Genomic DNA, 12,406 nt, shown 5'->3' on the forward strand with positions numbered 1-12,406 from the left:
GAGGCAAAAGTACCTACCTGGCCCGGTCAGCACGCACCTTGTACCTGTATACACCTATCTGAGCAACTCAAGGTTTAGGCTGGCAGTATCTGGGTACCTACTTGTGTGGTGTCGCATCATCGCGTGCGTCGGGTACTGTGTACATGCGCCTCTCGCACCCGTGGGCGTATTCGGTAGGGGCAGGTTGTATAGGTACCTACCTGCTAATGCATGGCCGTCGTATCGTCCCGCCTCCTTTTCCCTTTCTGTGGGTCGACCTCTCCTTCCACCCTGGCCCTGCCTGCTCTGGGCAACCTCGAAGTAAGCGCGTTCCCTTCTAGTGCTAGTCTGGCGAAGGCGATCCTCTACAAGTCACGGCCATCCAAGACAGACCCTGCTGTCCCATCTCGAGGCCCCCGTCGATCCTCTTCTCATGCCCTCTCCCTCCTCCTAAACCCATCTAGCCCTTCTCCATACCACTCGCTCAACGCTAACTCCTCCTCTTCTTCTTCTTGGGTACTCGACTCAACTCCCCTCCCCTCCCCCATCCCTCCTCACTCTCCATTATTCCTGGCCGAAAATGACATGATCGTTGGGAACCCTCTCTCTCCAATTCCTCTTCCTGTTCCCCTTCGTCCCCTCTTTGTCCGTGATCCGTTATCTAGAAATCAGGTTAGGTTGCCTCGATAGTTGTGCTTGCGAGCTCGTCCTCTCTCTCTGTTTCCTACGCTTTCGTCTTTCCTAATTCGCTACTACCACTTGAGCCAGGTCGAACTTCGCCCATGCTTGGTCGATGAGACCCTAATCCAGATTTAGGAAGGCCAACCACACGCCCCCCCTGGCCCAGATCCCACGGTGGAAATAAGCCCTCCTTCGGCCTCGACCATCTGCTGCGCGGATGCCCCAGGTTGGCGTAGGAAGCCCAACTTTTCAGCCGCGTGCCGTCGTAGCCAAAGCTCTACTTTACCACATATACAACACGCAATCATCCTCACCCCGTGCTCACGAGCGCGCACGCCGCCCGAATATCCACGAGAAGCATCAGCATGTCTACCATCATGAGCAAGCGCCAGCAGGCGCGCAACGAGAAGGTCTTGCAAGACTTGGTGCAAAATGTCCCCGGAAACAATTTTTGTGCCGATTGTCAAGCTAGAAACCCTTGTAGGTGATGCCTCTTCTCCTCCCCGGTAGATCCTCTCTTGCGACGACGGACGGTCCGAAACTGACCATGTGATGTTTTTTTATTAACACTTCTATAGCTTGGGCATCGTGGAGTGTAGGTGCTCTGAAACCCGAAATCCAACCGCTCTCCCTCTCCCTCTTCCCATATTGCGTCCTTCTGGTTGTCGAAAAAGGCTTACGCACGCCCGCATACACGAACACGCGAACAGGCATAGACGAATGGACCGGATGAGATAAACATGCATGGTGCTAATGTGTATGGCTATATATAGTTGGGCGTCTTTTTATGCATGCGATGCGCTGCGATCCATCGTAAATTGGGCACGCACATTTCCAAGGTCAAGTCGTTGAGTATGGACAGCTGGTCCAATGAACAGGTCGAGGTATGGGCTGGACAGCCAACCACTTTCCCCCTCCCCTTCGAGTCGTAGCTAACCGTCCTCTCCCCCTCTCCCTCTCGGATAGAATATGAAGCGGGTGGGAAATGCCACGTCCAACAAGATTCACAACCCCCAGAACAAGAAACCTCCGGTCCCCATCGACGTCGACGAAGCAGACTCCGCCATGGAACGGTTCATAAGGTCGAAATACATGCAAGCAGCTGTCAATGGCTCCAAGAAGCACAACACCGGAAGCTCCGACGAAGGTACCCCACCGCCGCTACCACCCAAGACCGGCGGCCGTTTCTTTTCCTTCCGGTCAAAGAAGGATTCACGTGAGTCGCGTTCACGGGATAGCGCTGTCAGCTCGCAGGAGCCTCAGTCTCCGCGCAGTCCCGGGTTCCTGCGGAACAAGCAGCCCAGCGTCTTCGGAGCGAGTGTGCACCATGACACACCCGAGGCCACGGCGCAGAAATTGTCGCAGCTTAGAGACATGGGCTTTGTGGACGACAAGCGCAACGCCATGATTTTAAAAGGTGTCAACGGAAACCTAGAAAAGACGATCGAAGCGTTGGTTCGCCTAGGAGAGGGTGGAGGGGGGTCGTTGCCGTTACCCTCTCCAATTCCACGTGAAAATGCTCACAGTACCCGACCTACCTCGAGGTCCCTGACGCCGCAGCCTGTTTCGCCGAGACCTGCCATCGGCCTGTCCAAGTCCAGCCCGCCAGCCGCACCCAGTCCGGCAACCCCTTCCAATAACCCTTGGGACATACCCGCTGCCCAGCCACAGTCCACGCAGTCAACGGGAACCCTACAGAACAAGAACCCTTTCTATGCGGCAAACCCGTTCGATATACCCAAGCAGCAACCCGAGTTTAATCTAAACCAGAGCCTGCAGAATCTCTCCCTCACGCCAGCAGCTCAGCAGCCGCTGTTCCCGAACCACACAGGGGGGCTACCAGCCCAGCCGATATCACAGAGTTTCTATCCGCCGTCGATGGCCCCGCCGATCCCCCAGTCGCAGAGTTTCCCACTCCTTTCCTTCAATAGTAATCAGACATACCCTCAACCTGCGCCACAGCCATCGCAAAGCTACCACAACCCATTCTTGCAAGCCCCTGCAGCCGCCCACGCACCCATTTCCTTGAATACCGCCTCCCAGTCGCCATTTCAGAATCAAGGATCTGTCGGTAGCAACCCGTTCACGAGATCGCCAACCAGGATCACATCGCCCACAACCTTGAATCAGATCCCCGAATCGTCGCAACAGAACTTCTACGGCTCGTCCCAAACCCCGTACGCGAGCAACCCCTTCCTCACGATAAATCAGACCGCACAACCCGTACAGACCCCCAACTTCATTTCACCTCCTCAACCGATCCAGCCAACCCAACCCATCCAGCAGGTGTGGTACGATGCCCAACCCCTCGTACAAGCAGCGTACCAGCCGGCGTACCAGCCTCCACCGCAACGACCCGATACCGCATCCATCATGGCCCTGTACAACTACCCCCAACTAGCGCCCGCCCGTCCGCAAGGCCACATTCAGAACGGCGGGGCGGAACTAAACCAGCCGGCACCTCCGCCACGGCCAGCCGCCTCTCCGATGCCTGTTTCAGGGAGCAAGAATCCCTTCATAGGCGGCGCCATGGGCGCGATCGCCTCCCCGATCCCCGGTCCAAGCTCAGTCGCGAGCAGCGTCGGTCCCACGTTTGGCAGCGCTAGGAGCCGCGAGAGCATGACGCTCGGCATGGAGATGGCGTGGAGCAACGGTCGGCACAGTCCCGACGCGTTCGCCAGTCTGAGCGCGAGGAGCGGTTAGGAGAGGATGAGAGGATGGGTTGGTTGGATCTGAAGGTGGTAGGTGTAGGCGTACATGTGTAAGAGATGCGGGAGGGCAGTAAATACAGAGGCCAAGATGTGGATGAGAAGAGAATGAGGGTGTAAGTGTGTTGAGGGTGATGTATATAAATAGACAAAAACCACACATATAAGAGGTAATCGCCGTTACTTTGGGTAGTAAGTAGTGTACTGTAATAATGATATCGGCACGAAGGGGAAGGAAGAAAGCCTGGTTTTAAAGCCTATGTTTTTCGGTCTCGTTGGGGGTGCAGTGCATTTTCGTTGGTACGTGTGATAGGACGACAAATCGACGATAAGCCCTCATCGCGATTGAAAGCGGAGTGTATTCAGTCTATAAGTGTGGGACGAAAACGGGAGACCAAGACGGTGCAGATGCATGCAGGTAGCAGACGGTAGATGGCACGCACGTCCAGGCAGACACTTTATAAGGGTACGTGCTCCCTCCGGCTTTCTTCTCGTACATCATCTGCTGACAACGACCCGTTGACTCCTCTCCCCGCCCACCCGTCTAGCCGTCCATCTCATCTATGCACCTCGGTGAGACTCAGCTCCTCCCACGGGACGCCCTCTTCCTCCTCTCCGCTGTCGCCGCCGCCCTCGTACCGCGCGACCCGGGCCCAGGCGCGGATCAGCGCGCGCCAGTAGCAGGCCTCGGCGGCGGGCGAGAGGTAGCCGGCGTCGTGAAAGAGGGCGCGCTGGCGCGCGGCGACGGCGGCAGCGGCAGCCGGGTGCGCCTCGAGCCACGCGACCACAGCCGCGAGGTCGCTCCAGTCCGGGGCCACAAAGATCATATTTGCGGTAGAGATATTAGCGGCCGCCGAGGGGCCCGACGACGAGGCGGAGGCGGGTGGCCAGGCGGCACGGACCCAGGGCGCGGGGTAGGGCAGGCGGGGGGAGGGGCGGCGCGGGTCGTCGGCGTGAGTGGCGGCAGGAGAAGACGGCGACGGCGACGACGAGAGCAGGTCGTAGCTGAGGACGGGGCGCGCGAGGTGCGTGAGGTGCTGCATCCAGGCGATGGGCGGGCTGAGGACGACGCTGGCACACAGCTGGTGCAGCTGGAAGCGCCCGCTGTACGTGACGCCCTCGGTATGCACGACGTAGCGGTAGCGGCAGAAGTCCTCGATGGGGAGCGCGTTGGCACCGTCGGCAGCGAGCGGCTCGACGTCGGCCCAGGGGGCGCCGCGCGCCGCTGCCACCAGGTCCTGCCGCATCCGTCCGGCGCGCGGGTGGTTGAAGTGCGTGGTGCCGCGCCAGACGGCTTTGGGGATCTTGGCGGCCCACCAGGGCGGGGGCCGGTCCTGGTCCGGGTCCAGGTCCGCCGGCGGCGGCAGTGCCGAGGACGAGGACGAGGACGAGAGCTCGGCCTCGACGCGGGAGATGGCGGCGGCGGCGCGCGCGAACGAGCCGACGGTCGGGATGGGCCAGGCGTAGAAGCTGAAGTGGGGAATGGGGAAGACGCGGCGGCGGGGACCGTCGAAGGCCGGGTCGGCGGCGCGCGCGTACGACCAGCTGGGCGAGACCGGGTCGTCCGCGTGGTTGAAGGCGAAGACGGTGTCGGGCAGCGGGCCGTCGGCGTCGGCGGCCGGCGCCGTCAGCAGCGCCCGCGCCACCTGGTGCAGCGTCGCCGCCCGGTGCTGCAGCATGTCGCGGCTCAGGTCCACGCGCCGCGCCCGCGCCACCACGTACAGCCGGCCGGCGCGCACCCGCGCCACCGTCGGCCCGAGCCCCAGCCCGTCGCGCCGCCGCCGCACCGCGAACGCGCCCTTGGCCGCTGCGGCTTCGATCTCCCACGTCAGCCCCGGGAACGCCGCCCGGCACTGCGCCCCCGTCAGCGACCGGTTCTCGAAGAGCGCGGGAGCCCCAGCGGCGCTAAAACCCGCGTCGGTTGAGAAGCTGTAGAGCCCGGCGCGTGCGCGTGATGGTGCGCTCGGCGCCAGGAGCACGCAGTATAGCGCCAGGCAGACGAGAGACGCGGCGACGACGTGGCGCAGTCGCACGTAGGCGGCGAGAGCCCTCGGCCTGCCGCCCCCGCCCATTCGCATGGTCGTGATCATCGCGTGCGCTGCAGCGGGGCGGTGCCCATTTCAGGCTCTCGCTGCTAGTTTCTCGCGCTGGCGCCTCGTTCTCCGTCTGCGTCGTAGCTTATTCGCTGGCTGCGATTGGGCGTCGTCGGATCCCCTTCTCTTTCTTTCTCTCTTCTCTCTCTCTAATCTCTATCCCACGAAGGGCTATCAAATGTGAGATAGGTAGAAAGCGTGGGTGGGGAGCGCGATCCTGAAGCGAAATCTGCGTAAGTCATGCTGACGCCCGTGTACGAGGCGACGGAAGGCCAGGTATACAGAGAGAGAGAGTAAGAGAGAGATAGCGCGCGACGCGGACTGTGGGTGACGCCCGGGGGCAGTCACTCCGAGAGCGGGAAATGGAAAGGGATCTACCCTCCCGGCGGCTGCGACGTGGGAGCCCCCCCTCGGGAAATCCACGCGGGCCGCCGTGCCCGTCCCGCTGTGGCCAATCAACTTGGTCTCGGGTCGACAGACCCCGGCCGTCGACGGCTGTTGCTATTTGCCCCGGGTAATGTGGCCGAAGGGCCTGCGCTCAGGGCTAGTAAGAACATGCCCTCATGGCTTCGGGGCTCTGCTTTAGGAGCAAGCTGAATGCGTGTTAAGTATCTGTCGCTGTCTGGCTGTGCTAGTCGAGAAAGGGGTTTATGGTACGGGATTCGGGAACTTAGATTGATTATGTGCCAACTGAGATCGGTGGATACTTCTCTCTAGGTATTCGATCATCCCTCGGCGCCGCTAACGAGACTACAGATAAATACTACGTCTATAGGCTTCGGAATAGGTAGTGAGCTATGCGCCGTGCTCGCCGGGTTAAAGTCTCGACAATGAGGCTCTCGACAGGATTCTCAAGCTGTTCCGTAGAATTGAGCGTCGCCATCGACGTTGAAGGCTCGAATGCGCTGCTACTACTGACTCGAGGATGGCAGCGGGGTGTATTCGACATCTACTAACTGCAGCATCCACAGCCCGGGTTCGCCTCCGACGCGCCCCTGAACCACTGCCCGAAACCCGCCCAATCCAACCTCATCACCAGTCGCAGCTCCGCGCCAGCAGGTCAGCCAGCCGCTCCAAGTACGCCTTGTCGACGTCGTCGAAGCCGGCGAGGTCAGCGCAGTCGACGTCGATGATGGCGACGAGCTTCGCGGCGGCGCCTGCGACGACGACGACGGGCACGACGATCTCGCTGCGGCTGTCGCCGTCGCAGGCGATGTGGCCGGGGAACTGGTCGACGTCGGCGACGAGTTGGGTGGCGCGCGCGGCCGCCGCGGCGCCGCACACGCCGCGCCCGAACGCGATCGTCTGGCACGCCACCTTGCCCTGGAACGGGCCCAGCACCAGCCGCGGCTCAGACGCCGGCGCGGCCGGGTCCAAGACGTAGAAGCCTGCAGGCAGCGCGCGGTCAGCGGATGCGGGTGCGCTCGGCGGGCCGGCGTCGAGAACGGCCGGTTCCCGTTCGCCCCCCCCCCCTTGCGGAACGCGGAGCGGCTCACCTGCCCAGTTCACCCGGCTGCTCGGCGCGGGGAGCGACTTGTATGCGTGCCATAGCAAGGCGGCCGTGTTCGCGAGGTTGCTTCCCGGCGTTAGCGGCCGGCCACTTGCCAGACCCGAGGCCGTAGGCTGCGCGGCTCACGCCGAGCGCAGAAAGGGCAGGCGAGACGTACCAGACCTAAGAGCAGAGCGGGAACAACGTGTAAGCTAACATGTAAGCCGGCCTGCGCAATGCAATATGCACGTGTCTAGAGGGGTCGGGCGCCCACCGACCCAGTTCCTCTGCCCGTCGAACAGGCCCTCGGCCTGCAGCAGCACCTGCTCGTAGGCCTGCTCCTTGGTGATGCCGTCGGCGAAGTTGGACGCGTCGGCGTGGACCTGGCAGACGGAGGAATTAGACCGCGAGGGGAGAGTTCGCGGTAGGGCCGGGGTGACCGTCTGGCGGTGACTAACCATGATTTCCCCAGGTGGACACTCGATGGCGAGATGAGAAACCCGATGCCGTTTACCACAGCCTCGTAGGGACGTGTATATAAGTATATGCTAGTTGGAAAAGGGGGATGGGTTTAGTTTGGATGGCTGGTTGCCGAAGCATCGACAGAAGACGAGTTTTCTCGCGCGAGCACGCGATTGCTAAGGCATGAATAAGAGGCTATCCAGCTCAAGCTGCTAAAGGGGGCCTTGTTTCGGGGTTTTCTCCCCTCGTCCCTACCCTGGGAATCTTGCTCGGTTCTTATATTTAGGACCCTCTATTAAAATGTTTAGTTGGTAGATAGATTCAGAGCACATCACGCCGTTCTGGGCAACAGAGGCTGAGGGGACGGCCATGTCAAGTGAGTGTCTATCCGTCCTCATCCAACCTCTCAATACAACGATATTCAATTGAGAAGTACAACATTTTTTTCCTCGCATCTACCTATGCATCAAAGCAGAAACCTGCCCCGCGGCCAGTAGCTGCCCGCTATCGATAGGCTATACCTATATACCTACGTCCATTCTCGAGGCCGAATCTGGCCGATCTCGCCCGCCACCATCTTCTCACAAGTCCTGGAGTGCTTACGTCATGTGTCTCCCCCCCCCGGTTCCCCCTCTCCTCCGGACGAGGAGACGCAGATAAACCAGCGATGCCGCCAGCATCATGAGACCCTTCCCCGGGGCGCCCACAGCATCTCCGAGGTCCCTCCTCGCCATCGCCGCGTCCCGAAGTCGCGCAACTGCAGCTGTCGCCAGGAGCAGCATCAGCATCGGCAGACGAGATATTAGCAGCCGAAGAAGTGTCGGCACCCCGGCCCCTCCTCCTCCTCCTCCTCACCTCCTCCGCTCCCCGATCCACCCCTCCGGCCGCCGCACCATGGCCACCTCGACGGAGCCCGTGCTGCAGCAGCCGATCAAGCTGGCCTGCATCCAGCTGGCGAGCGGCGCGGACAAGGCGGCGAACCTGGCGCGCGCGCGCGACAAGGTGCTCGCGGCGGCGCGCGACGGTGCCCGGCTCGTCGTGCTGCCCGAGTGCTTCAACTCGCCGTACGGCTGCGACTTCTTCCCGCGGTACGCGGAGGAGCTGCGGCCGAGCCCGCCGACGCGCGAGCAGGCGCCCTCGTTCCACGCGCTGTCGGCCATGGCCGCCGACGCCGGCGTGTTCCTCGTCGGCGGGTCGATCCCCGAGGCCGGGCCGGTCGTCGAGTCCGCGGCCGCCGGCGCCGCCGAGCCCACCCGCAAGTACTACAACACGTCGCTCGTGTTCGGGCCCGACGGCGCGCTGCTCGCCGCCCACCGCAAGGTGCACCTCTTCGACATCGACATCCCGGGCCGCATCACGTTCCGCGAGAGCGCGGTGCTCTCGCCGGGCAACAAGGTGACGGTGGTGGCGCTGCCCGGGTACGGCCGCATCGGCGTCGCCATCTGCTACGACGTGCGGTTCCCCGAGCTGGCCACGATCGCCGCGCGGCGCGGCTGCTTCGCGCTCGTCTACCCCGGCGCCTTCAACACGACGACCGGCCCGCTGCACTGGGCCCTGCTCGGCCGCGCCCGCGCCGCCGACAACCAGCTCTACGTGGCGCTGTGCAGCCCCGCCCGCGACCCCGACCCGGCCGCCGGCTACCACGCCTACGGCCACAGCCTCGTCGCCGACCCGCTCGCCGCCGTCGCTGTCGAGGCTGCTGAGGCCGAGGCCACTGTCTCCCTCGTCCTCGACCCCGCCGCCATCGCCGACGCCCGCCGCAACATCCCCCTCGCCACCCAGCGCCGCTTCGACGTCTACCCCGATATCAACCAGGGTAAGATTAGCTTCGAGGAGCCCGAGTGAGCCGGGGATGGACCTGGCTGCGGGGGAGGTGGCAGATAGAGATAGAGATATGGCTATCTTTTAAAAATAAAAACGAACCGACGCGGAGCTAGTCAATGTTTCGAGGGTACGGAAGAGGAGGTAGCGGAGCTTGGTGGAGCATGGACATATCTCAGTCGGCACGCTAGGCGAACCGCCGCCTTATGACAGTATTGGCGATCTAGAATGGAGATGGGGATGGGACTTGAGATTGCTTGTTGTGTTCGATATCGCATTTCCCTAGTACCATGTGGTATAGACAATTCCCTAGCCCCCTGACGTCTAGACGGCGCCCCCTGGGCCCCTGTGACGGCCTCCGCGGGCCTACCTATCTCCTGTTTAGGCCATCTAATCTCCCCGGGTACCCCCCGCCCGAGCCGTGAACTACGAGCTATCGATGTCTATTCGAAATGCCTACCGGCTCGGTGCCAACTTCACGGGTCGATGCTGTAGTAGGACCGGGCGATTACCTGCGCGCAGCTTTCCCATTCGCCGCCGTTCAAATTCCCCATCGTAAAGGCTGGGATAAGCACTGCCTACTTGTTTTCTTCGGGCGTCTCGTTCTGCGGTAACAGTGACCGCTAACTGCCGAAGGTTGCTACGCCGTAATGTCGCAGCTGGTTGGAGTAGAGCGTAGCTCCTCGCTGCTAATGCGAGTAGATGTCCCTAACGCGATATCATGCCGTCTTCTCCTACGCACCTCAGGGCAATCGGGGACGGAATGCAAGTCCGGTCGGTGGGCGGCTCTACTCCGGATCGAAACGCGCATTCTGGCTCCTCTCCCAACAATTTACTCACCTGCGACACTTCGGTAAGGGCGCGCACGCCGAGAAATGTCATGTTCCCGACGGATTGTGTAAGTCCTTCCAGTCTACACTTTGGCTTACTTGTCTCCCCGACTCTCCCCCCTCCCTGTGTATTTCTCTTTCCCACTCGCTCGGCTCACGTCTCGCACGCCTAGTATTCCTTACCCCATTATCACATGCATCACATATACATAAGCAAACCCTTTCCGCAGATAGATAGCTTGCTGTGCCCTTCGCCCGCGCATCGATGGAGCCGGCGCTTCTAAATGGGGGATGCCGTAAGAGAAATATCCCTCTTCCGGATCATCCTCCGGTTGAACCGGAATTCCTCTCTTGAATGCGTCGACGACGCGATCGAGACCACCACTAGGCGATGAAGGCGGAGGCGGCGGCGATGCGGCTACCGTAGCCATGATGAGGGTGACGATCGAGAGGGGGGGGGGAATAAATGAAATATGTGCGTCCATGTCGCGATCGCATTGTCTCGTCAGTCCTCGATGCCCGCGGACGGCCAGGGAGGTGGGTGGATGGTCGGAGAATAAGATGGCTGGTGGATGGGTGGAGGGACGGGTGGGTGTGGAATCTGCTCGAAGAGTGCGCGACCCCATACCACAGCGCTTCTATACCGTCGCATTGTCGAGCCCACACACACACGTACGTGGTATACATTCATCGATACACACACGTGAGCACTTTCCACGACGGGATAGCGGTCAGTCCTGCTCCCTCCCAACGGCCTTCGAGAAAGTACCCGCTTCGAACACCCTGGTCGGTTATATTTGTCTAGACACATCTACTCTCTGGCTGGTTCGCGTGCATGGCACCCTACCTCGCGGTGATGGACCCACGAAGACTGCCACGGGTGGCCTCCGAAAACTTGCCGAGCATGGCAACCAGCCGTGAACCGGGGTGTCAGCCTCGGAATTGGGCCGCTTGTGTGTGACGGGTAGCTACGCAGCTAGGCCACGTCGAATCATCCTGCCTGTCCAGCGGTATCTCGATGCGACAGTGGTCCCCTTCTCGCGATCGCTGTCATTCCTCCGATGAGGAGAGCCAGGCTTCGTCCTGTCTGTGTGACTGACTCACGGTGGGAGAGTTTCGCAGGACGTGGTCGTGTGCGGAGGGCGCTAGGGGTATAACAGAGGATGATAGATCACAATCCTGCTGCTTGCCGCCTGAGACAACGCCGCCGAGGTCTGCATGTAACATATCGCCCTTCCGATGCCGCTCAGCACCCGAGACGAAGCCTGCGAAAATTCTCCAAGCCTATATCCACCTCAGCTATGTGGCCTCCCTCATCCCTCGTAAACGGGTACAAGCAGGGAATGCCGGGTGCAGTAAACTCGAAATCTCTTCTCAACCTCGACCCCTTTTCTCGCAGTATATCCACCCTTCGGGGTTGGAGTCTTAGTTGAGAATGTCTAAATTAGAAGCACGGAGCAATAACGTCTTTTTCCCGCTTTCTTTTCTCCCGTGGACTTTTTTTTTTTTTGAATTTCTTTGAGTCTGCTCTCAGGCGATATCAACTTAAGCCGCGAGATGTCCACAGGCTTCTGACAATAGCAGCAGAACCACCTAGCTCGAAATGGGTCTAGACCGTCTGCTTTTCGGGTCATCTAGAATCTTGGTTGGGTTCCCTCTTCTCAAACATGGTGCTCAAAGTTTGGATGCGGCTCTGCCTTACCCGGCAGCATGCACTAGGTAAGAATCATGAGAAAGACCGGCTGGATTGTCTTGTCGTAAGCGGGCTTGCCGTCCAGAAGGGAAGCTGTGCCTGGTGGATGTGTCCGAGCGACACATGGATAGTTGCAGGCTTGGAGCTCCCGCGATCTGTGCTATTCTTCCACGATGACGTGAACCCTGCTCGGCAATATAAACAGATGAAACTGTTGAACAATAGGTGATGGCAGCGTGCTGCGGATTGACACTCCTCGCCCGCGACTGGTGTGAAATTTCGGGCTGCGCACCCCTCCGATTGACCGGGGTGCCTCTGCGTCTCATCGTGCGCATCCTGCAAGTCCCGGCGGGTAGCGTTGTTCTATATTAATGGCGCTGGGAGCAGCGTAACGGGCAAAAGGAGAACGCTGCACTCTGGGATCGCATACATATTACATTGTATGGGACGGCACATAAAATGTCTCGCGCCATTGGGCTTGGGGCCTGCGTGCGCGAAAAAAAAAACCCCCCCCCCCGTACGCATACTCATAATACGGTGTGTGTACGACTTAGGCTGGTGGTTCTTCGTTGCGACGGCGACCCTGCAGCCTCGATAATGACGTCCCCCCAAAGGAAATATTCAGAGGAGGAGGGTGAGCGAATGGAAGC

General features: G+C 60.6%; 4 protein-coding genes across 4 annotated transcripts; 2 read left to right on the plus strand and 2 right to left on the minus strand.

Moving 5' to 3' along the window:
* Window positions 1–275: 275 nt before the first annotated feature.
* Window positions 276–4,079, plus strand: GGS23DRAFT_582635 (ArfGap-domain-containing protein). Its single transcript, XM_051517240.1, has 4 exons — window positions 276–1,140; window positions 1,239–1,255; window positions 1,434–1,544; window positions 1,627–4,079. The coding sequence occupies exons 1-4, from the start codon at window positions 1,026–1,028 to the stop codon at window positions 3,361–3,363; spliced, it is 1,980 nt and encodes a 659-aa protein (XP_051368829.1). The 5' UTR covers window positions 276–1,025; the 3' UTR covers window positions 3,364–4,079.
* Window positions 3,648–5,458, minus strand: GGS23DRAFT_614282 (uncharacterized protein; the record flags this gene model as incomplete). Its single annotated transcript, XM_051520638.1, has 1 exon — window positions 3,648–5,458. One exon carries the CDS (start codon window positions 5,456–5,458, stop codon window positions 3,926–3,928), a length of 1,533 nt encoding a protein of 510 aa, XP_051368830.1. The 3' UTR covers window positions 3,648–3,925.
* Window positions 5,459–6,236: 778 nt separating this feature from the next.
* On the minus strand, window positions 6,237–7,756 carry GGS23DRAFT_249957 (GAF domain-like protein). Its single transcript, XM_051512255.1, has 4 exons — window positions 7,229–7,756; window positions 7,129–7,133; window positions 6,958–7,037; window positions 6,237–6,849 (listed from the first exon to the last, which is right to left on the minus strand). The coding sequence occupies exons 1-4, from the start codon at window positions 7,409–7,411 to the stop codon at window positions 6,494–6,496; spliced, it is 624 nt and encodes a 207-aa protein (XP_051368831.1). The 5' UTR covers window positions 7,412–7,756; the 3' UTR covers window positions 6,237–6,493.
* A 550-nt stretch (window positions 7,757–8,306) lies between these two features.
* GGS23DRAFT_607098 (carbon-nitrogen hydrolase) lies at window positions 8,307–9,257 on the plus strand (the record flags this gene model as incomplete). Its single annotated transcript, XM_051519993.1, has 1 exon — window positions 8,307–9,257. The coding sequence occupies one exon, from the start codon at window positions 8,307–8,309 to the stop codon at window positions 9,255–9,257; it is 951 nt and encodes a 316-aa protein (XP_051368832.1).
* Between the last annotated feature and the right edge of the window lie 3,149 nt (window positions 9,258–12,406).

The sequence above is a fragment of the Durotheca rogersii genome, assembly GCF_024521655.1.
Source record: "Durotheca rogersii strain YMJ 92031201 chromosome Unknown GGS23scaffold_26, whole genome shotgun sequence".
NCBI lineage: Eukaryota > Fungi > Ascomycota > Sordariomycetes > Xylariales > Xylariaceae > Durotheca > Durotheca rogersii.

Bases quoted from the DNA above. Each gene is read 5' to 3' on its own strand.
- GGS23DRAFT_582635 (XM_051517240.1), top strand. From the start codon at position 1,026: ATGTCTACCATCATGAGCAAGCGCCAGCAGGCGCGCAACGAGAAGGTC. The intron at 1,545-1,626 runs GTATGGGCTGGA...CCTCTCGGATAG, and splicing joins GGTCCAATGAACAGGTCGAG to AATATGAAGCGGGTGGGAAA.
- GGS23DRAFT_249957 (XM_051512255.1), bottom strand. From the start codon at position 7,411: ATGGTTAGTCACCGCCAGACGGTCACCCCGGCCCTACCGCGAACTCTC. The intron at 6,850-6,957 runs GTGAGCCGCTCC...CGCTGCCTGCAG, and splicing joins CAGCCGGGTGAACTGGGCAG to GCTTCTACGTCTTGGACCCG.